We start from the raw sequence: 25,922 nt of genomic DNA, 5'->3' as shown, positions 1-25,922 counted from the left end.
CCCGCTGCAAAACCTGCCCCATGCATCCCCCCACAACCACCTACTCCAGCCCCGCTACTGGTAAAACATACACAATTCAAGGCAGGGCCACGTGTGAAACTACACACGTCATTTATCAACTGACATGTCTGCACTGCACAGCCTTTTACATCGGCATGACAACAACTAAACTGGCTGAGCGCATGAACGGACACAGACGAACTGTCCGCCTAGGAGATGCCCAATACCCAGTAGCGGAGCATGCCCTCCAGCATAATTCTAGGGACCTAGGAACCTGCTACACCGTATGTGCCATTTGGCTTCTCCCACCCAACACCAGTCCCTCTGAATTGCGGAGATGGGAACTTGCACTCCAACACATCCTTTCATCCCGCCATCCCCCTGGACTGAACCTACGTTAAACAACCTCACTCCCATTTACTCTTCAGTCTTCTCCTCTTTCCCTTTCCTCTTTAACCATTCACGCATCTTTTCATCCTACATAGTTGTGTTTATCTTTATACTATATACCTCTTTACTTCTGTATGCATCCTCTTTGGTTTGAAGCTGGCACAGTACTTACAGTAGAATATCTTTGGCTTCCCTCTGACAACCATGCTTCCATCCTTGCTACCCTCCCTATTTTCCTTTCCCTGTTGCTTCATAGCCTGGGTTGTGAGTAACTGAATCTCCTTTCCCTTCTTCCCTTTCTTTCCCCTCTCTCCTCCCTGATGAAGGAACATTTGTTCCGAAAGCTAGGAATGTAATTTTCGGTTCTGTTTTATGTGTATCTATCGGCTGTACTGAGCTGAGGTAAGTACTGGCCAGCCACTCTATCTCTTTGTTAGTATTTGTTTCACATCTATATATATATATATATATATATTTAAAAAGAAAGATGATGAGACTTACCCAACAAAAGCGCTGGCAGGTCGATAGACACACAAATAAACACAAACATACACACAAAACTCTAGCTTTCGCAACCAACGGTTGCCTCGTCAGGAAAGAGGGAAGGAGAAGGAAAGACAAAAGGATATGGGTTTTAAGGGAGAGGGTAAGGAGTCATTCCAATCCCGGGAGCGGAAAGACTTACCTTAGGGGGAAAAAAGGACAGGTATACACTCGCGTGCACACACACACACACACACACACATATCCATCCGCATATACACAGACACAAGCAGACATTTGTAAAGGCAAAGAGTTTGGGCAGAGATGTCAGTTGGGACGGAAGTACAGAGGCAAAGATGATGTTGAAAGACAGGTGAGGTATGAGCGGCGGCAAATTGAAATTAGAAATTAGTGGAGATTGAGGCCTGGCGGTTAGCGAGAAGAGAGGATATGCTGAAGGGCAAGTTCCCATCTCCGGAGATGGTTGCGAAAGCCAGAATCCCGCGTGCATGCCCGTGCCCGTCTGTGCGTCCATCGACCCGCCAGCACTCCTGTCTGGCAAGTCTCATCATCTTTCTTTTTAAATATATTTTTCCCACGTGGAATGTTTCCCTCTATTATATATATATATATATATATATATATATATATATATATATATATATATATATTTAAAAAGAAAGATGATGAGACCCACCCAACAAAAGCGCTGGCAGGTCGATAGACACACAAACAAACACAAACACACACACAAAACTCTAGCCTTCGCAACCAACGGTTGCCTCGTCAGGAAAGAGGGAAGGAGAAGGAAAGACAAAAGGATTGGGTTTTAAGGGAGAGGGTAAGGAGTCATTCCAATCCCGGGAGCGGAAAGACTTACCTTAGGGGGAAAAAAGGACAGGTATACACTCGCACACACACACATATCCATCCATACATACAAGACACAAGCAGACATTTGTAAAGGCAAAGAGTTTGAGCAGAGATGTCAGTCAGGACGGAAGTATAGAGGCAAAGATGATGTTGAAAGACAGGTGAGGTATGAGCGGCGGCAGATTGAAATTGGAATTAGCGGAGATTGAGGCCTGGCGGATAGCGAGAAGAGAGGATATGCTGAAGGGCAAGTTCCCATCTCCGGAGTTCTGACAGGTTGGTGTTAGTGGGAAGTATCCAGATAACCCGGACGGTGTAACACTGTGCCAAGATGTGCTGGCCGTGCACCAAGGCATGTTTAGCCACAGGGTGATCCTCATTACCAACAAACACTGTCTGCCTGTGTCCATTCATGCGAATGGACAGTTTGTTGCTGGTCATTCCCACATAGAACGCTTCACAGTGTAGGCAGGTCAGTTGGTAAATCACGTGGGTGCTTTCACACGTGGCTCTGCCTTTGATCGTGTACACCTTCCGGGTTACAGGACTGGAATAGGTGGTGGTGGGAGGGTGCATGGGACAGGTTTTACACCGGGGGCGGTTACAGGGGTAGGAGCCAGAGGGTAGGGAAGGTGGTTTGGGGATTTCATAGGGATGAACTAAGAGGTTACGAAGGTTAGGTGGACGGCGGAAAGACACTCTTGGTGAAGTGGGGAGGATTTCATGAAGGATGGATCTCATTTCAGGGCAGGATTTGAGGAAGTCGTATCCCTGCTGGAGAGCCACATTCAGAATCTGATCCAGTCCCGGAAAGTATCCTGTCACAAGTGGGGCACTTTTGGGGTTCTTCTGTGGAAGGTTCCGGGTTTGAGGAGATGAGGAAGTGGCTCTGGTTATTTGCTTCTGTACCAGGTCGGGAGGGTAGTTACGGGATGCAAAAGCTGTTTTCAGGTTGTTGGTGTAATGGTTCAAGGATTCCGGACTGGAGCAGATTCGTTTGCCACGAAGACCTAGGCTGTAGGGAAGGGACCGTTTGATGTGGAATGGGTGGCAGCTGTCATAATGGAGGTACTGTTGCTTGTTGGTGGGTTTGATGTGGACGGACGTGTGAAGCTGGCCATTGGACAGGTGGAGGTCAACGTCAAGGAAAGTGGCATGGGATTTAGAGTAGGACCAGGTGAATCTGATGGAACCAAAGGAGTTGAGGTTGGAGAGGAAATTCTGGAGTTCTTCTTCACTGTGAGTCCAGATCATGAAAATGTCATCAATAAATCTGTACCAAACTTTGGGTTGGCAGGCCTGGGTAACCAAGAAGGCTTCCTCTAAGCGACCCATGAATAGGTTGGCGTACGAGGGGGCCATCCTGGTACCCATGGCTGTTCCCTTTAATTGTTGGTATGTCTGGCCTTCAAAAGTGAAGAAGTTGTGGGTCAGGATGAAGCTGGCTAAGGTAATGAGGAAAGAGGTTTTAGGTAGGGCGGCAGGTGATCGGCGTGAAAGGAAGTGCTCCATCGCAGCGAGGCCCTGGACATCTTCCGTCCCAACTGACATCTCTGCCCAAACTCTTTGCCTTTACAAATGTCTGCTTGTGTCTGTGTATATGCGGATGGATATGTGTGTGTGTGTGTGTGTGTGCACGCGAGTGTATACCTGTCCTTTTTTCCCCCTAAGGTAAGTCTTTCCGCTCCCGGGATTGGAATGACTCCTTACCCTCTCCCTTAAAACCCATATCCTTTTGTCTTTCCTTCTCCTTCCCTCTTTCCTGACGAGGCAACCGTTGGTTGCGAAAGCTAGAGTTTTGTGTGTATGTTTGTGTTTATTTGTGTGTCTATCGACCTGCCAGCGCTTTTGTTGGGTAAGTCTCATCATCTTTCTTTTTAAATATATTTTTCCCACGTGGAATGTTTCCCTCTATTATATTTATATATATATATATATATATATATATATATATATATATATATATACATATTTAAAAACAAAGATGATGTGACTTACCAAATTAAAGTGCTGGCAGGTCGACAGACACACAAACAAACACAAACATACACACAAAATCCAAGCTTTCGCAACCAACGGTTGCCTCGTCAGGAAAGAGGGAAGGAGAAGGAAAGACAAAAGGATATGGGTTTTAAGGGAGAGGGTAAGGAGTCATTCCAATCCCGGGAGCGGAAAGACTTACCTTAGGGGGAAAAAAGGACAGGTATACACTCGCACACACACACATATCCATCCACACATACACAGACACAAGCAGACATTTGTAAAGCCTTTACTGTTTAAATATATTTAAAATTTGTAATTAATAGTTTAAAATGGAAGAGAAAAAATAAAATGAAAAACTGAAATAAAAAACTGTAGCAGCAAGAACTGAACCCTTGCCATTGAGTTGCCGAACAGTGTGCTTGACAACTGTGCAACGACATTGGCTTGAGAATTATTGAAAAAAATCCCTCACACTCTACTTAAAAATCCTTAGAGAGTATTTTGCATTTCCTACCACCAACACAGGTGAGATAATCCAGTAACTTGAAAGGGCATCTATCAGCTTCTACTCACACAGTTTGATCTAAATTGGTGAACCCATCTTGCACCCTCTCCTTGTCAGTTTATCTTACAGTAGCAGTACTTACTGTCAGACTGTCTTTTATGATTACAGCTGTCATTTCACCCTCATATAAGATTTTCAGAAATACAAGAATTTTATTTTAAGCAGTAGTCCTTTTCAGCCCTCACAGCCGTACAATGGAGAAAACATCTCAGTGATTACAAAGATGAGCCTTATTCCTAAGAAAGTACCCACACTGGATCCACCTTTCAACATGCCAGTGCAGATGTGCTCTCCCTGCTTCCCAGGGGTTCTGAGCCACATTTTTATGAATAGGATCCAATGTAGATTTCTACTGCTGGGGGGCTACAGAGCCTTCTCAATGGATTTCCCATCACTACACAATGGCCCACTCAAAACACAGCAGAGTATCCAGTCCCCAAACAGGTCATCTGCTTCATCACCAAGGGTTTACTCAAATACCTGCCCACTAATGCTGCCATCAGACTGCACTCACTGCTTTATCCATTATCAACTGCAGGCCACCAGAGGCACCTTTTCTGTTCAACAGCTGAAGGCAAGTGCTGGGTCATTATTCCTATGTGACTCTGATTCTGCATCATGCTGCTTCTGCATCTCTCACTCCTTACATCAACCTTATATCAATTCTGCGAAGGAAGAGATCAGCCTTATCAAGTCAAAGAGTTGGTGGGGCCAAGCAATCTAGGGTAAGCACAACTCCACAGGCACACTGTTCGCAGAATGGAGACTCTACACATCATCCTAATGATACACTGTTGTAACCTGGCTGCCTGTAACTGGATTGGACTATGGATTGCTATATAGTCTACTTTATTGTTCTAAAAACAAAGATTCTGTAACTTACCAAATGAAAGTGTTGGTACGTTGATAGAGACAATAACAAACTCAAACACACACACAAATTTCGAGCTTTCGCAACCCGCAGTTGCTTCACCAGGAAAGAGGGAAGGAGAGGGAAAGACGAAAGGATGTGGGTTTTAAGGGAGAGGGTAAGGAGTCATTCCAATCTTGGGAGCGGAAAGACTTACCTTGGGGGGAAAAAGGGAAAGGTATACACTTGCACACACACACATATCCATCCGCACATATACAGACACAAGCAGTCATATGTCTGACTTGGGTGACATTCGTACTAATGGTGTGAGGGAAAGAAAATTATGAAACTAATATCCAGCCCTGCATGCTGTGAATCATGTTGTATGCTTGGCCCCACCAACTCTTTGACTTGATAAGGCTGATCTCTTCCTTCGCAGAATTGATATAAGGTTGATGTAAGGAGTGAGAGATGCAGAAGCAGCATGATGCAGAATCATAGTCACATAGGAATGATGACCCAGCACTTGCCTTCAGCTGTTGAACAATGTCTGGTGATGTAAAAATTCTGTGACCGCAAAAATGGTGCTTGTTGTTGTTGTTGTTGTGGTCTTCAGTCCTGAGACTGGTTTGATGCAGCTCTCCATGCTACTCTATCCTGTGCAAGCTTCTTCATCTCCCAGTATCTACTGCAACCTACATCCTTCTGAATCTGCTTAGTGTATTCATCTCTTGGTCTCCCTCTATGATTTTTACCCTCCACACTGCCCTCCAATGCTAAATTTGTGATCACTTGATGCCTCAAAACATGTCCTACCAACCGATCCCTTCTTCTAGTCAAGTTGTGCCACAAACTTCTCTTCTCCCCAATCCTATTCAATACCTCCTCATTAGTTACGTGATCTACCCACCTTATCTTCAGCATTCTTCTGTAGCACCACATTTCGAAAGCTTCTATTCTCTTCTTGTCCAAACTAGTTATCGTCCATGTTTCACTTCCATACATGGCTACACTCCATACAAATACTTTCAGAAACGACTTTCTGACACTTAAATCTATACTCAAAGTTAACAAATTCCTCTTCTTGAGAAACACTTTCCTTGCCATTGCCAGTCTACATTTTATATCCTCTCTACTTCGACCATCATTGGTTATTTTACTCCCTAAATAGCAAAACTCCTTTACTACTTTAAGTGTCTCATTTCCTAATCTAATTCCCTCAGCATCACCCGACTTAATTTGACTACATTCCATTATCCTCATTTTGCTTTTGTTGATGTTCATCTTATATCCTCCTTTCAAGACACTGTCCATTCCGTTCAACTGCTCTTCCAAGTCCTTTGCTGTCTCTGACAAAATTACAATGTCATCGCTGAACCTCAAAGTTTTTACTTCTTCTCCATGAATTTTAATACCTACTCTGAATTTTTCTTTTGTTTCCTTTACTGCTTGCTCAATATACAGATTGAATAACATCGGGGAGAGGCTACAACCCTGTCTTACTCCTTTCCCAACCACTGCTTCCCTTTCATGCCCCTCGACTCTTATAACTGCCATCTGGTTTCTGTACAAACTGTAAATAGCCTTTCGCTTCCTGTATTTTACCCCTGCCACCTTCAGAATTTGAAAGAGAGTATTCCAGTTAACATTGTAAAAAGCTTTCTCTAAGTCTACAAATGCTAGAAACGTAGGTTTGACTTTTCTTAATCTTTCTTCTAAGATAAGTCGTAAGGTCAGTATTGCCTCACGTGTTCCAACATTTCTACGGAATCCAAACTGATCTTCCCTGAGGTCGGCTACTACCAGTTTTTCCATTCGTCTGTAAAGAATTCGCGTTAGTATTTTGCAGCTGTGACTTATTAAACTGATAGTTCGGTAATTTTCACATCTGTCAACACCTGCTTTCGTTGGGATTAGAATTATTATATTCTTCTTGAAATCTGAGGGTATTTCGCCTGTCTCATACATCGTGCTCACCAGATGGTAGAGTTTTTTCATGACTGGCTCTCCCGAGGCCATCAGTAGTTCAAATGGAATGTTGTCTACTCCCGGGGCCTTGTTTCGACTCGGGTCTTTCAGTGCTCTGTCAAACTCTTCACGCAGTATCTTATCTCCCATTTCGTCTTCATCTACATCCTCTTCCATTTCCATAATATTGTCCTCGAGTACATCGCCCTTGTATAAACCCTCTATATACTCCTTCCACCTTTCTGCCTTCCCTTCTTTGCTTAGAACTGGGTTGCCATCTGAGCTCTTGATATTCATACAAGTGTTTCTCTTCTCTCCAAAGGTCTCTTTAATTTTCCTGTAGGCAGTATCTATCTTACCCCTAGTGAGACAAGCCTCTACATCCTTACATTTGTCCTCTAGCCATCCCTGCTTAGCCATTTTGCACTTCCTGTCGATCAAATTTTTGAGACGTTTGTATTCCTTTTTGCCTGCTTCATTTACTGCATTTTTATATTTTCTCCTTTCATCAATTAAATTCAATATTTCTTCTGTTACCCAAGGATTTCTATTAGCCCTCGTCTTTTTACCTACTTGATCCTCTGCTGCCTTCACTACTTCATCCCTCAGAGCTACCCATTCTTCTTCTACTGTATTTCTTTCCCCCATTCCTGTCAATTGTTCCCTTATGCTCTCCCTGAAACTCTCTACAACCTCTGGTTCTTTCAGTTTATCCAGGTCCCATCTCCTTAAATTCCCAACTTTTTGCAGTTTCTTCAGTTTCAATCTGCAGTTCATAACCAGTAGATTGTGGTCAGAATCCACATCTGCCCCAGGAAATGTCTTACAATTTAAAACCTGGTTCCTAAATCTCTGTCTTACCATTATATAATATATCTGATACCTTTTAGTATCTCCAGGATTCTTCCAGGTATACAACCTTCTTTTATGATTCTTGAACTAAGTGTTGGCTATGATTAAGTTATGCTGTGTGCAAAATTCTACAAGGCGGCTTCCTCTTTCATTCCTTCCCCCCAATCCATATTCACCTACTACGTTTCCTTCTCTCCCTTTTCCTACTGACGAATTCCAGTCACCCATGACTATTAAATTTTCGTCTCCCTTCACTACCTGAATAACTTCTTTTATCTTGTCATACATTTCATCTATTTCTTCATCATCTGCAGAGGTAGTTGGCATATAAACTTGTACTACTGTAGTAGGCATGGGCTTTGTGTCTATCTTGGCCACAATAATGCGTTCACTATGCTGTTTGTAGTAGCTAACCCGCACTCCTATTTTTTTTATTCATTATTAAACCTACTCCTGCATTACCCCTATTTGATTTTGTATTTATAACCCTGTAATCACCTGACCAAAAGTCTTGTTCCTCCTGCCACCGAACTTCACTAATTCCCACTATATCTAACTTTGAGCTATCCATTTCCCTTTTTAAATTTTCTAACCTACCTGCCCAATTAAGGGATCTGACATTCCACGCTCCGATCCGTAGAACGCCAGTTTTCTTTCTCCTGATAATGACGTCCTCCTGAGTAGTCCCCGCCCGGAGATCCGAATGGGGGACTATTTTACCTCCGGAATATTTTACCCAAGAGGACGCCATCATCATTTAATCATACAGTAGAGCTGCATGTCCTCGGGAAAAATTACGGCCTTAGTTTCCCCTTGCTTTCAGCCGTTCGCAGTACCAGCACAGCAAGGCCGTTTTGGTTAATGTTACAAGGCCAGATCAGTCAATCATCCAGACTGTTGCCCCTGCAACTACTGAAAAGGCTGCTGCCCCTCTTCAGGAACCACATGTTTGTCTGGCCTCTCAACAGATACCCCTCCGTTGTGGTTGCACCTACGGTACGGCCATCTGTATCGCTGAGGCACGCAAGCCTCCCCACCCACGGCAAGGTCCATGGTTCATGGGGGGGAAAATGGTGCTTATGCAAGTGAAAGTTGGTGTTGCAGCAGTATTTGTGTCCAAAAGTCATCTCCAACATATATCTAAGACAGAATTTGGAGCCAACATGATTACGAGGAAAAAGGCAACTGCAAACAGCATGGTAGTAACAAATTAATTCCCTGCTTTACTATGAAGCCTATAATCAAGACAAGGTTGTTTTTTTAATCCAAGTAATCAGAAGTGTAAAGGATATTACAGTCACAAGTGTCACATTTAATTATTGAATATATTAAGTCTCCTAAAGGAACCAACTGAATCCTAAAATTCCTTGTCAACTTGTTTAAACAATTTTGAGTCTGTCTGAAAGGTCAAAAGATTGTGTAACTTGAAATCAGAATCATGACATTGAAAGATTGTTGCAAAAGTATATACGAGTAAAGCTCAGTTTTAAATTTATTTGAGTGGATGTAAAATTTTTATTTCATTACAATACTAATTCACTTAAAGCTTCATAATTCTGAGATTTCTTTCACTTTATTTTCAGTTATCCAAGTCTCATTAATACACAACTGCGAATGTTTAAAGATGGAATCCATTAAGCAACTTAAGAATTTCACAGCTAGTATGCACTTGATTTCAAGTGGACACTGAAATTTTATAGTAATAACATAAAATTATATTAGTAACAGTTACGTAACTTGTGAAAGAATACAGTTAAATTGTTCCATCATAGCTGGTGACCACAGATCTTCATAGTATTAGTATATTTTTCATAGGGACTGTCGTACTGTAAGATTATACCAATCTACAATCGGTTCACTACAGTGGTGTGGATAAAACTGTCAGGTGGTTAGTGCAGGGTAAGATAAAGTGGAGTTGTCTATGCCAACTTAACAGCTGTCTATGCCACAAGCAACCAAAGAAAGTTCCTAAGAAAGATTTACTATCTCATCAGTGACTACAATCTTAAGTGCCTTTTATGTACTTTCTTGCAGAATTGAAGATTCCAAATATTTCTCCAGGACAAGAAGAGCACATGCTACATACAAAAGAAAGGCCTACCTAAAGGTAAAACACTCACTCCTGTGCGGTGCTTGCTACTGTGCTCTTTAATAATTATACTAATGATCAGCCCATTGCAGAACACTCCAGGTATTTCATCTGTGCTGACCATTACAATGGCTGACCAAGGGAAGATGTTTGAAGAGGTGGAAGACAAGTTGACTTCATCTAGGATATGCTTGGCCTTTATGATGAGGTCTATCATCTATGTCCAGATCCCAACAAGATTCAAGTGTAAGCATTTTGCTTACAATACAGAGAAGTTTGGCATGAATTGGTTGTCACATTGCACAGCAAATAACTTCAACATTGTCCAACACCTATATATATGAGTGTTACTCGTAGCCATGCACTGTCCTTCAAGAAACATGTGGTGTTACATATTGTTCAAGAAGAGCTTTGTGTAGACCTATGTCTTCCTTGCCAATGAATGATGCTCACGAACTATAAAACAATGTAGTTGTTATGATGCAAGTTTGGTAACCATTATGTCCTCACTGCTAGTGATAAATGGGTGGAAGGTTGCCAGAAGAACCTGCACAGGCAGCTTGTGGATGAAGAAAGGCTACACTGTTGATAACTTGTGGCAGCCATGGCTAGTTATAGCAGAGGCCTGACAAGGGTGTGTGTCTAAGTACATTGAGTGATTGCTGGTAGACGTAACTATCAACAGCTGCATCTGCTTCTATACTCTGCAAACCCTCATGAAGTGCATGGGAGAGGTGAAGTCCCATTATACCATTTATTAGGGTTTCTTTCTGTTCCATTCACATATGCAGTGTGGTAAGAGTGATGATTGTTTGAATGCCTCTGTGTGGTACAGTAATTATATTAATCTTATTCTCACTATATCTATGTGAGCAATACACGGGGGGCTGTAGTATATCCCTAGAGTATCATTTAAATCATGAAGTCTATTAACAGACTTTCTTGGAATCACTTCTACTACCCTTCTTGTGAATTGGTGTAACCTGTGCCTTTTTCTAAATACTGGTCTTAGTTTTTGTCTGAGGGATATACGATAGACAGTAGTTAGAAGAGGGGCTAACTCAGATGCAGATTCAGTATAGAAGCTGATAGGGACTGCATTGGGGCCTGGAACTTCATTCAGTTTCAACAATTTCAGCTGTGTCACAACACGACTTATTGCATTGATCTTTTCAGTGACACGAGGATTAAACTGGGGCAGTTCTCCAGGTTTTCCTTTGTAAAGAGACATTTGAAAACTGAGTTAAGCATTTCAGCTTTTGCTTTTCTACCCTCAGTTTCAATACCTACCTCATTTTCTAGGGACTGGACACTAACTTGGGTATCATTAATAGCCAGAATTTATTTGGGTTCTATGAAAGATCACGTGACAACATTCTGCTATGGTACTCATTGAAGGCATCACACATTGCTCTCTTGAAATCCAAAAACCTTTCATTCAGAATCTCTCTATCTGTAGCACTACGCTTTGTTTTACACCTATCAAGAACACATTTGTAAAATGTGTTACAATACATTGAATTATATGTAAAATAAATAAATGTTACTGATGCAGAAAAATACAGATAAGTATCTGGAATCACATGGAACCCCTGATGTCGCTGCGTCTTCCGGCAGTGAGCATCTTACCGGTCAGCCATCACTCCAGGGTGAATGGCGGACAGTGGTGGGCTCGCGCGTGCCTGGCCGAAAGGCGAAGGTGGGATCTGGCCGCGTGGCAGCTGCCTTACCCCTTTCCAACAGGTACGGGGTGCTTCCTAGTGGTGATGACATCGTTTCCGAGCCACCACAGGATGCCTCGCCTGTTGGGCCAGTGGCCGATTCTCCGGCAAGGTCCCGACAGTCACAGAGAAGGGCCTATTAGTTATAGGGAGCTCCAACATTAGGCGGGTTATGGAGCCCCTCAGGAAAATAGCGGGTAGGTCGGGGAAGAATGCCAGTGTGCACTCGGTGTGCTTGCCGGGGGGTCTCGTCCGTAATGTGGAGGAGGCCCTTCCGGCAGCTATTGACCGCACTGGGTGTGACCGGCTGCAGATAGTAGCACATGTCGGAACGAATGACGCCTGCCGCTTGGGTTCTGAGGCCATCCTTGGTTCCTTCCGGCGGCTGGCTGATTTGGTGAAGACAACCAGCATCGCACGCGGAGTGCAAGCTGAGCTTAATATCTGCAGCATAGTGCCCAGAGTCGATCGCGGTCCTCTGGTTTGGAGCCGTGTGGAGGGTCTAAACCAGAGGCTCAGACGACTCTGCGACTATAATGGTTGCAAATTCATCGACCTCCGTTATTGGGTGGAGAACTGTACGGCCCCCCTAGACAGGTCAGGCGTGCACTACACACCGGAAGCAGCTACTAGGGTAGCAGAGTACGTGTGGCGTGCACACGGGGGTTTTTTAGGTTAGAGGGACCCCCCCTTGGGCGAAACGATAAAATACCTGACGGCTTACCAGAGAGGACATTATCATCGTTGATAAAGAACGTCCGTCCTCAGAGACCAAAAACAGGAAAAGTTAACGTAATATTGGTAAACTGCAGGAGTATCCAGGGCAAGGTTCCTGAATTAGTATCTCTTATTGAAGGAAATAGTGCGCATATAGTATTAGGAACGGAAAGTTGGTTAAAACCGGAAGTGAACAGTAACGAAATCCTAGACACAGAATGGAATATATACCGCAAGGATAGGATAAACGCCAATGGTGGAGGAGTATTTATAGCAGTAAAGAATTCAATAATATCCAGTGAAGTTATTAGTGAATGCGAATGTGAAATAATCTGGGTTAAGCTAAGTATCAAAGGTGGGTCAGATATGATAGTCGGATGCTTCTATAGACCACCTGCATCAGCAAGCGTAGTAGTTGAGCGCCTCAGAGAGAACCTGCAGAACGTCGTGAAGAAGTTTCGTGATCATACTATTGTAATAGGGGGAGACTTCAATCTACCAGGTATAGAATGGGATAGTCACACAATCAGAACTGGAGCCAGGGGCAGAGACTCTTGTGACATTATCCTGACTGCCTTGTCCGAGAATTACTTCGAGCAGATAGTTAGAGAACCAACTCGTGAAGCTAACATTTTAGACCTCATAGCAACAAATAGACCGGAACTTTTCGACTCTGTGAATGTAGAAGAGGGTATCAGTGATCATAAGTCAGTGGTTGCATCAATGACTACAAGTGTAATAAGAAATGCCAAGAAAGGAAGGAAAATATATTTGCTTAACAAGAGTGATAGGGCACAAATCGCAGAATATCTGAGTGACCACCATCAAACGTTCATTTCTGAGGAAGAGGATGTGGAACGAAAATGGAAAAAATTCAGAAACATCGTCCAGTACGCCTTAGATAAGTTCGTACCGACTAAGGTCCAAAGCGAGGGGAAAGATCCACCGTGGTATAACAATCATGTACAAAAGGTACTACGGAAACATAGAAAGCTTCATCATAGGTTTAAGAGTAGTCGAATCATAGCTGATAAGGAAAAGCTGAACAAAGCAAAAAAGAGCGTAAAGAGAGCAATGAGAGAAGCATTCAACGAATTCGAACATAAAACATTGGCAAACAATCTAAACAAGAACCCTAAAAAGTTTTGGTCATATGTAAAATCGGTAAGCGGATCTAAATCCCCTATTCAGTCACTCGTTGACCACGATGGCACCAAAACAGAGGACGACCGAAGAAATGCAGAAATACTGAATTCAGTGTTCCGAAACTGTTTCACTGCGGAAAATCGTAACACGGTCCCTGACTTCAGCCGTCGCACGGACGCCAAAATGGAAAATATTGAAATAAACGATATCGGAATTGAAAAACAACTGCTATCACTTAGTAGCGGAAAAGCATCCGGACCAGACGAGATACCCTTATCGTAGATCGCTGGAAGAACGTAAAGTACCTAGCGACTGGAAGAAAGCGCAGGTCGTTCCCATTTTCAAGAAGGGTCATAAATCAGATGCGAATAATTATAGGCCTATTTCGCTTACGTCAATCTGTTGTAGAATAATGGAACATGTTTTGTGTTCTCGTATTATGACGTTCTTAGATAATACAAATCTCCTTCATCATAACCAACATGGATTCTGCAAACAGAGATCATGTGAAACTCAGCTCGCCCTATTTGCCCAAGAAATTCACAGTGCCGTAGACACTGGCGAGCAGATTGATGCCGTATTCCTGGACTTCAGGAAGGCATTTGATACGGTCCCGCACTTACGTTTAGTGAAAAAAATACGAGCTTACGGAATATCGGACCAGGTTTGTGATTGGATTCAGGATTTCCTAGAAGAAAGAACACAACATGTTATTCTTAACGGTTCAAAATCTGCAGATGTAGAGGTAATTTCGCGAGTACCGCAAGGAAGCGTGATAGGACCTTTATTGTTTACAATATACATAAATGACTTAGTTGACAACATCGGTAGCTCCGTGAGGCTATTTGCAGATGACACGGTTGTCTACAAGAAAGTAGCAACATCAGAAGACTCGTACGTACTCCAGGAAGACCTGCAGAGGATTAATGCATGGTGCGACAGCTGGCAGCTTTCCCTAAACGTAGATAAATGTAATATAATGCGCATACATAGGGGCAGAAATCCATTCCAGTACGATTATGCCATAGGTGGTAAATCATTGGAAGCGGTAACGACCGTAAAATACTTAGGAGTTACTATCCGGAGCGATCTGAAGTGGAATGATCACATAAAACAAATAGTGGGAAAAGCAGGCGCCAGGTTGAGATTCATAGGAAGAATTCTAAGAAAATGTGACTCATCGACGAAAGAAGTAGCTTACAAAACGCTTGTTCGTCCGATTCTTGAGTATTGCTCATCAGTATGGGACCCTTACCAGGTTGGATTAATAGAAGAGATAGACATGATCCAGCGAAAAGCAGCGCGATTCGTCATGGGGACATTTAGTCAGCGCGAGAGCGTTACGGAGATGCTGAACAAGCTCCAGTGGCGGACACTTCAAGAAAGGCGTTACGCAATACGGAGAGGTTTATTATCGAAATTACGAGAGAGCACATTCCGGGAAGAGATGGGCAACATATTACTACCGCCCACATATATCTCGCGTAATGATCACAACGAAAAGATCCGAGAAATTAGAGCAAATACGGAGACTTACAAGCAGTCGTTCTTCCCACGCACAATTCGTGAATGGAACAGGGAAGGGGGGATCAGATAGTGGTACAATAAGTACCCTCCGCCACACACCGTAAGGTGGCTCGCGGAGTATAGATGTAGATGTAGATGTAGACATGACAGCTGCTCCTGATTATAGAGTACGGAACAGAAATCTTTTCTTTTGTATTATTGATAGTAGTTGGTAGTAGTTATATGTATTGTATTGTATTGTATTCTATGGAACTGGGGACCTAGAAATGATGGAGAGGCGTCATCCCCGCCGTAGCCCTCAGTGGTTCACAACCCCACAACAGGCTACAGCAGTCCACTCACCCCACCGCTGCCCCACACCGAACCCAGGGTTATTGTGCAATTCGGCCCCCAGTGGACCCCCCTGAGAACGTCTCACACCGGATGAGCGTATCCCCAATTTTTGCGTGGTAGAGTAATTATGGTGTACACGTATGTGGAGAAAGTGTTTGTGCAGCAATCGCCAACGTAGTGTAACTGAGGCGGAGTAAGGGTAATCAACCCGCATTCACCGAGGCAGATGGAAAACCACCTTAAAAACCATCCACAGCCTGGCCGGCACACCGGGCCTCGACACTAATCCAACGGATGGATTCATGCCAGGGACCGGCGCGCCTTCCCTCCCGGAAAGCAGTGCGTTAGACCAATTATATGTACTTTAGCATACAGAAAGATTTTTCGTATGAGCAGTGTGAAGAAAAGGATCCTTGTTTTCTGCTGTGCTAATAGAGTTTCATACAAACATATGTCTGCAATATTTACAATAAAATGTGTTGCCTACAATTTACGTTCAAGGATTATTATTAGTTATATATCTTATGTGAACTTAGGTGTAATCATTTACAGTTGTCTGAAGATGTTACTTAATGTTATAAGATTCATTTTACAACTGCAAGAGCATTGCTGTGCATAATTTATGTAGCATCAACATTGTACTTAATGTTGTTCTTAATTGATTTTTACAGAACAATCTTGTATTTTTCTCTCATATACACTGCTGGAAACATCTTACTGTGTCTTGCTGCCATCCCTCCAATTTCTCTTCCTCCAGTGTAAGTAAACAAAATATTTATCTTCATTGTAATAAACAAGTAATGTTAACTCCCACATTCCATTCTTGATCATTATTTTATTTGCACTGTAGTATATTATTTGAAGTAACTTACCATAACTGATCATTATTGTAATATTAACTTACATTTTATTTTTGGTAGACTGTAGTATCACCCTGAATAATGAACTAAGAAGGTTAACTGACTAAGCTGGAGAGGGTTGTATGAGGCAAGAATGTGAGGAATTAGGGGAATCTGAAAAGAAGGGAAAACTGGAAGGAATGTACAGAACAGTGAAACCGTTAACAAAAAGAGAAGTAAGAAAAATAAGCAAACAATGAATATTAAATAGACATGGAAAAAAGAGAGTATGTATAGAAGAGGTGAACAGAGTATTAATGGATTATATGGAAGAGTTATATGGGATATGGGCAGTTAACAGACTGCTTTTGAAGGAAGGAAGGGGAACAGAATGGAGAAGACTGAGGTCTAAAGATATTGAAGTGGGAATGGGAGGAAGCAGTTCAGCATTGGGCTGTGACAAAATTCCATCTGAGGTACAGGAAGTCTTTAGGTCCAAATACAATAACCAGATTGACTAAAGTAGTAAGAAAAATTATGGCATAGGAATTTGGCCCCAAATCTCTACTTACAGACACTCTAGAACCTTTATCTAAAATGTGCAATATAAAAAACTCAAAAACTATAGGACAGTTAGTTTTATCAGTCATCTTATAAGACAAGAATCATTCAAAGGATAATTGAAAAGAAAACTGAGGGAATATTGGGGAAGACTAGTTTGGGTTCAGGAAGGGCAAGGAATAAGAGTTGCTATGCAGAATGTCTGAGAATGATTGGAGGAAAAAGATAGAAGACATTTGATAGGGTCAACTGCAGTATAATGCTGAGAATTTTGAAAGACATCAGTAATGACTGAAAATGTAGGTTAATAAAGAAGACGTGCACACAAGCAGGAAGTGCAGATCAGTCACTGAGGAGATGGAAGAGATGAACATTATAAGGTATATAAGGCAGTGATGCTCACTGTCACCAAAGCTTTTCAACATACAGGCATAACAGCCAGGGGTAAGGCCATAGAGGACATAAGAAGCATTGTAATTGGAGGAGAAAAGATAAAGCCTATAACATATGTGGATGATCAAGCAGTGTTGGTGAAATCAGATGAGAAGATACAGTAGATATTGGCCAATATTGCAAGAAGGAGCAAGGAATATGGAGTTACGGGAACAGGATACGAATAGTGATGTATGGAATAAACTGTCCCCACTAATATCTGAACATACATATGTTTCGACAATTATCACACACATGCACACAGTACAAGGTATAAGAACAGGCTGAATTAACATGGCGGCTAGGATGAGCGACCTGAGTCCCAAAGGTTAATGTTGTCTATGGTCGATATGACCTATTGACGCCACAGAGTGAAGATGAATATAGGAAAGACTAAAATTATGGGAATAAGCAAGAAGGTGAAGCAGTATTAACAGCTAGAAGAATTCCAGTAGAGCTGAGAAAATGATTTGCCGGTGTACTGCTATATGGCAGTGGATTACAGACAGTTAAAAAGAAAGAAGGAAGGTATTTAGAAATTTTTGAAATATGACTATTGCTTAAGGTGAAGTAGACAGACAGACTTATGAATAATGAAGTAATGAAGAAAACAGGGGAGAAAGAAAATTATTGGAACTGATCAGAAACAGGAGAAAATCCTGGCTGCAACATATACTGTACAGGAAATGTCTGCAACAAAGAATTTTAGAGGAAAAAGTGGAAGGAATGAGAGGAAGAGGTAGGAAGAGAGTTAGAATAGTGTACAACATTAGAAATGGATGAGAATACAAACAGATGAAGAAATATGTTATATGTTCAGAATAGGACAGCATGGAGAGCCCCAGTTGAAACTTATCAATGACACTACACTAGAGAGAGAAAGAGAGAGAGAGAATCACTATGACAGAATGCCTAATTGGAGTTAAACAAAACATTTTGTAGGATATTGTCACATCACAAACAGATAAAAAGTAATGACAACCATCATATACGAATAGGTATTCTAGGTTCTTAAATCTACTTCACCACAACGTTCATTTCCCTGGCGAACAAGTTGACACAGTTTGAGTTAGTGAACCCTGAAGCTGATGTTGATGTTCTATTCAGAGCTAAGCACTTGTTAGATAAACAACTGATTGTCTTAACTGTGACTTCTAGATATAATCTTGAAACAGAAGTACTTGTGGTGAAACAGTTGTTATGTGTCATGTTGTTTGTGATTTACAACTGTAAAAAGTTTCAAAGCTTAATTAGAGACAATAATTTTGAATTGTATGTAGCTTGTTTGTTAAGTTTTAATGTTTCAGTTATCATACAATACAGATCTCCACACAGACTATAGAAAACAGTCGTTGCAAATTTTCAGGGCTGCTTAATAAACTTAAATGTCATAGAAATATCCAATTAATAATATGGAAATATGACAGGTACCTTAAAGTTTGTTGATCACATAGTTTTGACAGTGAAAAATCTATTTCAAGTTGCACAAATAATCAGATGATATATTGCAATCTTCAGAGACATCACAGAGTGAATAATCAGTCATCTGATTTTCTTTTGGATACTCAATTTCATTCATATTGTCTTTTGTGGAACTCTTACCCTACTCATCTTCAACTCTTTCTTAGAAAGTGACCACATCAGGTGCAACAATGTCTCTTTCATTAGGCACATAGATTCAGTAGCAGGGAGAATCAAAGTCTTATCTGATAAAGATTCCTTTCTTTAATTATTTTTCACTCTTTCTTAATTTGTGATCTTTAATCTGAAGATAGCAGGCACAACTAAAACTTCTCAAATTAGTAAGATCCACTTTAGGTCCATACGAAAATTCAGTATGATATTTTCTTTTTATTGAACTAATTCCAGTTTCATTTAGTGTAAAGAATATGTAATTTATTGCTTCAGCACACAGCTTCTCATTCATGTTGTGATAACTGTATTGACTAGACAACTGTGCACCCTTCTCTTCCAGTTCTTCCATTTTGTTGAGATCCACACATGTTCATCTGGAATTGGCTTACACAGAATTCATCTAGGAGCCTTTTAGTATGATCATTCTTGATTTTGGTCCTGTTGTCTGGCTTTAAACACCACATTTCCATCAACAAATGATTCCCACATGAATGTTTCTAATTTGTAAACAATTTCTTCTTTTGTAACCAGTTCTAAAATGGGATGAATCACCTTTAAACAATAAAGGATATTGTGTTTGTCGTAATAAAATAAGATTTATTTCAAACACGTTAATGAATTATGGTACATTCAGAATATTCTCAGCTATACTCATATTTGTAGGATGATATTTGTAATATTGTTTGTCATGGATGAAGCCAACACTTAGGCAGGCATTCCAATCAGTGATATTATCAGTGCCATTTCTTTTTCCTGTTTCTTTCACATATGTGACATTTGGCTCTCCTAACTTTTCAAGCAGCATTTTAATCGAGGTTGCTGTCATACATTTTTCAAATTGAGACATCTGCATTTGTGTCATGAACACAGCCTTCATTTAAGATTTGAATTACAAAAAATAAATTAAAGATTATGTTTAGTACATATAAAACATGTTTCAGAATTTTGTTGTACCACTGTTCTCCAAGGAAAGCTTATAAATCAACATCTCTTACTCCCACACCTTCTAATTCAGTAGCAGTGCTAATCAACATTAATTAACTTTTTTTATATGCCAAATGGGGTGGCATAGTGGTTAGCACAATGGACTATCATTCAGGAAAAATTGTTCAGATCCATGTCTAGCCATCCAGTTTCAAGTTTTCCATGATTTCCCTAAATTGCTCCAGGCAAATGCCATGATGGTTCCTTTAAAAGGACACAGGCAATTTTCTTCCCCATCCTTGATACATTTCAAGTTTGTGCTCTGTCTCTAATAATCTCGAAGTCAACAGGACATTAAATCCTAGTCTTCCTTCCTTCTTCCTAGGGTTTAATGTCCTATCACCTTTGAGATTATGAGAGACAGAGCACAAACTCAGTATTACTGTTGCATTTTTTTAAAATGCACATTAATGTGTCCATAATATATGTGCATGATACTAATAGCACTTGCAATGTTTTACACAATGGTTACTCAACTGTCTAGCTCTGCTCCTTGAAACAACCCTAAAGGCTCTCTTTTCGATTGTATTACGTACTCCTGATGTTATTAAGTCTCTATGTTGAGCCAGCAGTAAAGGAAAACAAGCAGAAAATGTAGTTTGTCGACGGCATTGTAATTCTGTCAGGGACTGCAAACGATTTGGAAGAACAGCTGAATAGAATGGATAGTGTCTTGAAAGGAGGATATAAGATGAACATCTACAAAAGTAAAACAAGGGTAATGGAATGTTATGAAATTAAATCAGGCGATGCTTAGGGAATTAGAGTAGGAAATGAGAAACTGGAAGAAGTATATGAGTTCTGTTATTTGGGCAGTAAAATAACTGATGATGGCTGAAGTGGTGCATATACAAAATGCAGATGCATTAGCAAGAACATCATTTCTGAAAAAGAGAAATTTGTTGACTTTGAATTTCAGTTAAAGTGTTAGAAAGTCTTTTCTGGAGGTATTTATCTGAAGTATAGCCTTACACAGAAGTGAAACCTTGAAAATAAGCACTTCACACAAGAAGAGAATAGAACCCTTTTGAAATTTGGTACTGTAGAATAATTCTGAATATTAGATGGGTAGATTGAGTAACATAATGAAGAGGTGCTAAATAGATTTGGAGGGAAAAAGAAATTTATGGCACAACTTGACTACATGAATGGATTGGTTGATAGGACACATTCCTGCAGTATCAAGGAATAGTCAGTTTGGTACTGGAAGAAAGTGTGGAGGTAAAAATTGTAAAGGGATACCAAGGCTTGAATACAGTAAACATGTCCAAATAGCTGTAAGGTTGCAGGATTTACCCAGAGAAGAGGCAGCTTGCACAGGTTAAACTAGCTTGGAGAACTGCATCAAACCAGTTTTTGGACTGAAGATGAAAACAGCAGCAGCAGCAACAACAACAGTGCATACCTGGTGCAAGTTAACAGTAGTAAGGGATACGAAAATGATAATAAGTAAATAAACCATGAATTTTTTTCAACATTTACAAAAAAAATTCTTGAGCAATATTGTTGCATTTTTTGTAGAGGCACATGCATCAGTTATTCTTGCCAACATTAAAAGAAGGAATTGTGTCATAAAAGGATGTTAACACACACATGTAAAAAAGGAAATAAAACCTTAAAAATGACTTCATCCATGAAAAATTAAGTAAAAAAAAAAAACAGTATCTATATGCCACAAAATAAAAATTACATTTCTGTAGACAGAATATTTGAGATTTTAGTACTTTTGAACAGTGTGTGTTTCATAAAGAAACAAAGATGACATATCAACAAATTCCAGGCATTACAATGAAGCTGTTATAAAACAAAATGAAGCTTCCAATCAACTTGCGTGAGTAACTAAACTACTACATGTGTACGCAGTACCATCGAGAATGACATCCATGCTGTAAGTTCTGTCTAGGAAATGTTGCTTTCCAAGGGAACAAAAGAGGCACCCTCCTAGTTTCCAAGCCATAAGATGGGTGGCACCGGGGAAGTGAAATACCCAGGGTGGACCAAAACTAGCAGCATGGTGGCATCTGTACTCTAGTGAAGCGGCCTACCAAAGGCATCTGTACCCCATGTCAGGGGCGACCTGGAAATTATATCAACAATCCGTTCTGAAGCAAGCATGGCGATTATGCTTCTCAACTTCGAGTTATGTTGTGTGACATTAATGTTAAATTTTTCGGAGTAATAGCCCCACCCCCCCCATGAACCATGGACCTTGCCGCTGGTGGGGAGGCTTGCGTGCCTCAGCGATACAGATGGCCGTACCGTAGGTGCAACCACAACGGAGGGGTATCTGTTGAGAGGCCAGACAAACATGTGGTTCCTGAAGAGGGGCAGCAGCCTTTTCAGTAGTTGCAGGGGTAACAGTCTGGATGATTGACTGATCTGGCCTTGTAACATTAACCAAAACGGCCTTGCTGTGCTGGTACTGCGAACGGCTGAAAGCAAGGGGAAACTACAGCCGTAATTTTTCCCGAGGACATGCAGCTCTACTGTATGATGAATACACTAAGCAGATTCAGAAGGATGTAGGTTGCAGTAGATACTGGGAGATGAAGAAGCTTGCACAGGATAGAGTAGCATGGAGAGCTGCATCAAACCAGTCTCAGGACTGAAGACCACAACAACAATAGCCCCACAGTCGAATCTCCGGGTGGGAGCAACTTTGATGTCCCAAATACCAAGAGGTGCTGAGCAGAAGATACAGACTCTTCAAGTCTGTACATATAACTGTCGCTCTCTAATAGGCAACGACAGACTAGAAGAGATCGAGAAAGAGCTTACAAAAATCAACTGGAGTATTGTTGGTTTAAGTGAAGTTCGCCGAAAAGGGGAGAGAAATGATAATCCAAACCGATCGTGACATGGTTGCGTATTCTGAACTATGTAAGGCAGTGCGAAGAGAAATGAAAACTGACATACAGAAATTCACTGAAGACACCTTACGAGCAAGCTTGGAGAACAAGACAAGTTTAAAGTCAGCCAAACACAAACTCACAATCGGTAAAAAGCAGATTATCGCACTCGATGGAAATGACAGTCGAATCACTGAAAAGGAGGCGGTTTTGAAGTTCATCAGAGACTTTTATAGCAATTTGTATAGCAATCCAGGGGAAAATTTGAGTGTATCTAAAAGATATACCTAGTGTTCCAGATATACTCCCATCAGATGTCGTAAAGTGTGCTCTAGATAGCATGAAGAAGGGAACAGTGCCGGGTGATGATGAGCTCAGCGTTGACATTCTCAAACTGGCAAGAGAGGTAACCATAAATCACTTGGCAAAAGTATTTACTTCCTGCCTGTACTATGCTTCAATCCCACTATCGTGGAACAAGGCTAAGATTATTTTGATACACAAGAAAGGAAGTATTCACAATATTAAAAACTACCGTCCTATCAGCTTGCTCTCAATTTTGTACAAAATTTTCACAAAGATCTTGTTAAACCGAATTAGTTCCACCCTAGACTCAGCCCAACCTATAGAACAAGCTGGATTCCGAAGCAATTTTAGCACTATTGACCACATTCTGACTGTTAGTGAAGTGATAAGCAGAGCAAATGAATACCAACTGCCTCTCTGCATTGCCTTTGTTGACTTTGAAAAGGCATTTGACTCCGTTAGCCATGTAGCTGTCCTCCAAGCTTTGAGTGAGCAAGGAGTGGGAGCAGCATACATTGAAGTGCTTAGGAAAATCTGCGAGAATTCTTCAGCTTATGTTAACATCGGCGAATCAACTCAAGAATTCCGCATCATGAGGGGTGTCAAGCCAAGCAAGGCAATCCCATCTCCCCAAAACTGTTCTCTGCTGTATTGGAAATGGCTATGTCAGAGCTGAGCTGGGAAGGTAAGGGAATTAGAATTAATGGAATAAGGCTTACCAAATTGAGATTTGCTGATGATATTGCGTTACTGGCCAAAGACTTCGCAGAGCTCCAAAACTTAGTTACAGATCTTGCATCGGAATGTCAGCTGGTTGGCTTGAACATGAACCTTTCCAAAACAAAAGTAATATCCAACAAATGGGTCCCAGCTGGAGATGTGAAAGTCAAGGACAGTCTACTAGAAGAGGTCAGTGAATATGTCTACCTTGGCCAGATTATAAATATGAAGGGAGACATAAGGCCAGAAATCTATCAACGCATCAAGCTTGGCTGGCAAGCATTTGGGAAGAATTCAAAAGTATTCAGATAAAAAATGCCAGTAAATCTGAAGAAAGCAGTATTTGATCAATGCAATCTTCCTGTGATGAAGTATGGCTGCGAGACATGGACACTGAACTCATTCACAAAAGGGAAACTTAGGACAGCACAGAGAGCCATGGAGAGATCAATGCTGGGCTATACAAGTAAGGACAGGAAAAGGGCAGATGACATCCGGTCTGTGACGAAGGTTAATGACATCTTAGAGAGAGTAGGTTCCGTGAAATGGCAGTGGGCTGGCCACGTTGCAAGAAGGAAAGACAACAGATGGACGAAGCTAGTACTGGAGTGGAGTCCGAGAGAGCACCGGAGGCCTAGAGGAAGACCACCAGACAGATGGGACAAAGACATCAAGAAGATCGCTGGTAACACCTGGCAGAGAACTGCCCAAGACCGTCCCACTTGGAGAAGACTTCTGAAAGCCAACCTGAATCCATGACTCGAAGAGGCCACATCATCTAATGATTGAATTGGCTGATGATGATGATGATGATGATGATGATGATGATGAAGATGCACACATCTTCATAAACCTCAAATGGTTATTTCTGGTTGGCAGGTACTACAATATTCCATACTAGGGTATGGCTTTAACTGTCTAGGCATTGATCAGTATGGCATGGCAGTAATTGGTTAATGGCTCATGATTAGTGATATAATGATGGGTTGGGTGTAATATGTTGAAATGATGACTTGTAAAAGAAGGTCTACCTCTTAGAAGCCACAAGGGCTACACGTGCTTCCGCAGTTCATTCCTGTCATACATCCTGAGGTTCCAGATGTACCAGTTTTGAGAAGTACGTTAGGGAAGATAAAACTTGGTTGTCAGCATCTTGTAACATTGGAGGAAGATTGGAGTGCCCACTTCATGCTCAACTCAGCAAATCTAATGCTCGCCACAAGGCTACGTTCTTTAGCACTTCAAGTTTCTGTCTTGTCTGAGGCAGCATAGACCCTCTTGGGACTCATGGCATCCAAATTGGGGTGATGTCACTTAAAAATATGATTTCCACTTACTATGCAATGTATTGGAGAACACTGTTGTTAGGCATGTTCCACTAAGTTTTTACTGCAATGAAAGTAAATTTGACCAACTTTATGGAGCTGAATGTAATGACCTGTATTTTTTCCCAAATTATTAATTTAAATCCAACTGCATTCAGAGTGTGAGCAGTGAATATGATACAAAGTAAATATGAATCAGAATTTGTAAATCACATGCATGAGGAAAAGGGTATGCTCCTACTACATGGAAACTGCAAGTGCTCCTGGAGTGGTGTATAGCAAAAAGAGCTATTCCATGTTGTTATCTTGTAAGCCTTATCCAAGAAGAAATAAAGCTGGCCAGAGAATTTATTCTTTTAATGAAAAATTCTGTGTCAGTAGATTAGCATTAATCATATATGGTTTAAAGATGCAGTCTGTAGTGGTTGCTCCTACCTGTTAATGTATAACTTATTTGTTCTACATCCTTCAAGGATCTGTCTCAGTATGGGATCCAGTCAACAAGGTATGTTTCCAGAATGAGATTTCCAGTCTGCAGCGGAGTGTGCACTGATATGAAACTTCCTGGAAGATTAAAACTGTTTGCCAGACCGAGACTCGAACTCGGCACCTTTGCTTTTCGCGGGCAAGTGCTCTACCGACTGAGCTACCCAAGCACGACTCACGCCCTGTCCTCAAAGCTTTAATCCACCAGTACCTCATCTCCTACCTTCCAAACTTTACAGAAGCTCCCATGCGAACCTTGCAGAACTAGCACTCCTGAAAGAA

General features: G+C 41.3%; 1 protein-coding gene across 1 annotated transcript in view; it reads left to right on the top strand.

Annotated features, from left to right (window-relative positions):
* The window catches only part of LOC126188750 (peptide transporter family 1-like), a 269,810-nt gene that overhangs the window by 58,607 nt on the left and 185,281 nt on the right, over nt 1-25,922 (top strand). The window contains exon 4 of the mRNA XM_049930360.1: nt 16,175-16,261. Coding sequence (XP_049786317.1) covers nt 16,175-16,261 — 87 coding nt within the window. The remainder of the gene's footprint in view (nt 1-16,174; nt 16,262-25,922) is intronic.

The sequence above is a fragment of the Schistocerca cancellata genome, chromosome 5, assembly GCF_023864275.1.
Source record: "Schistocerca cancellata isolate TAMUIC-IGC-003103 chromosome 5, iqSchCanc2.1, whole genome shotgun sequence".
NCBI classification, from domain to species: Eukaryota; Metazoa; Arthropoda; class Insecta; order Orthoptera; family Acrididae; genus Schistocerca; species Schistocerca cancellata.
Note: the sequence above shows the minus strand (reverse complement) of the source record. Positions and strands in the feature narration are given on the sequence as shown.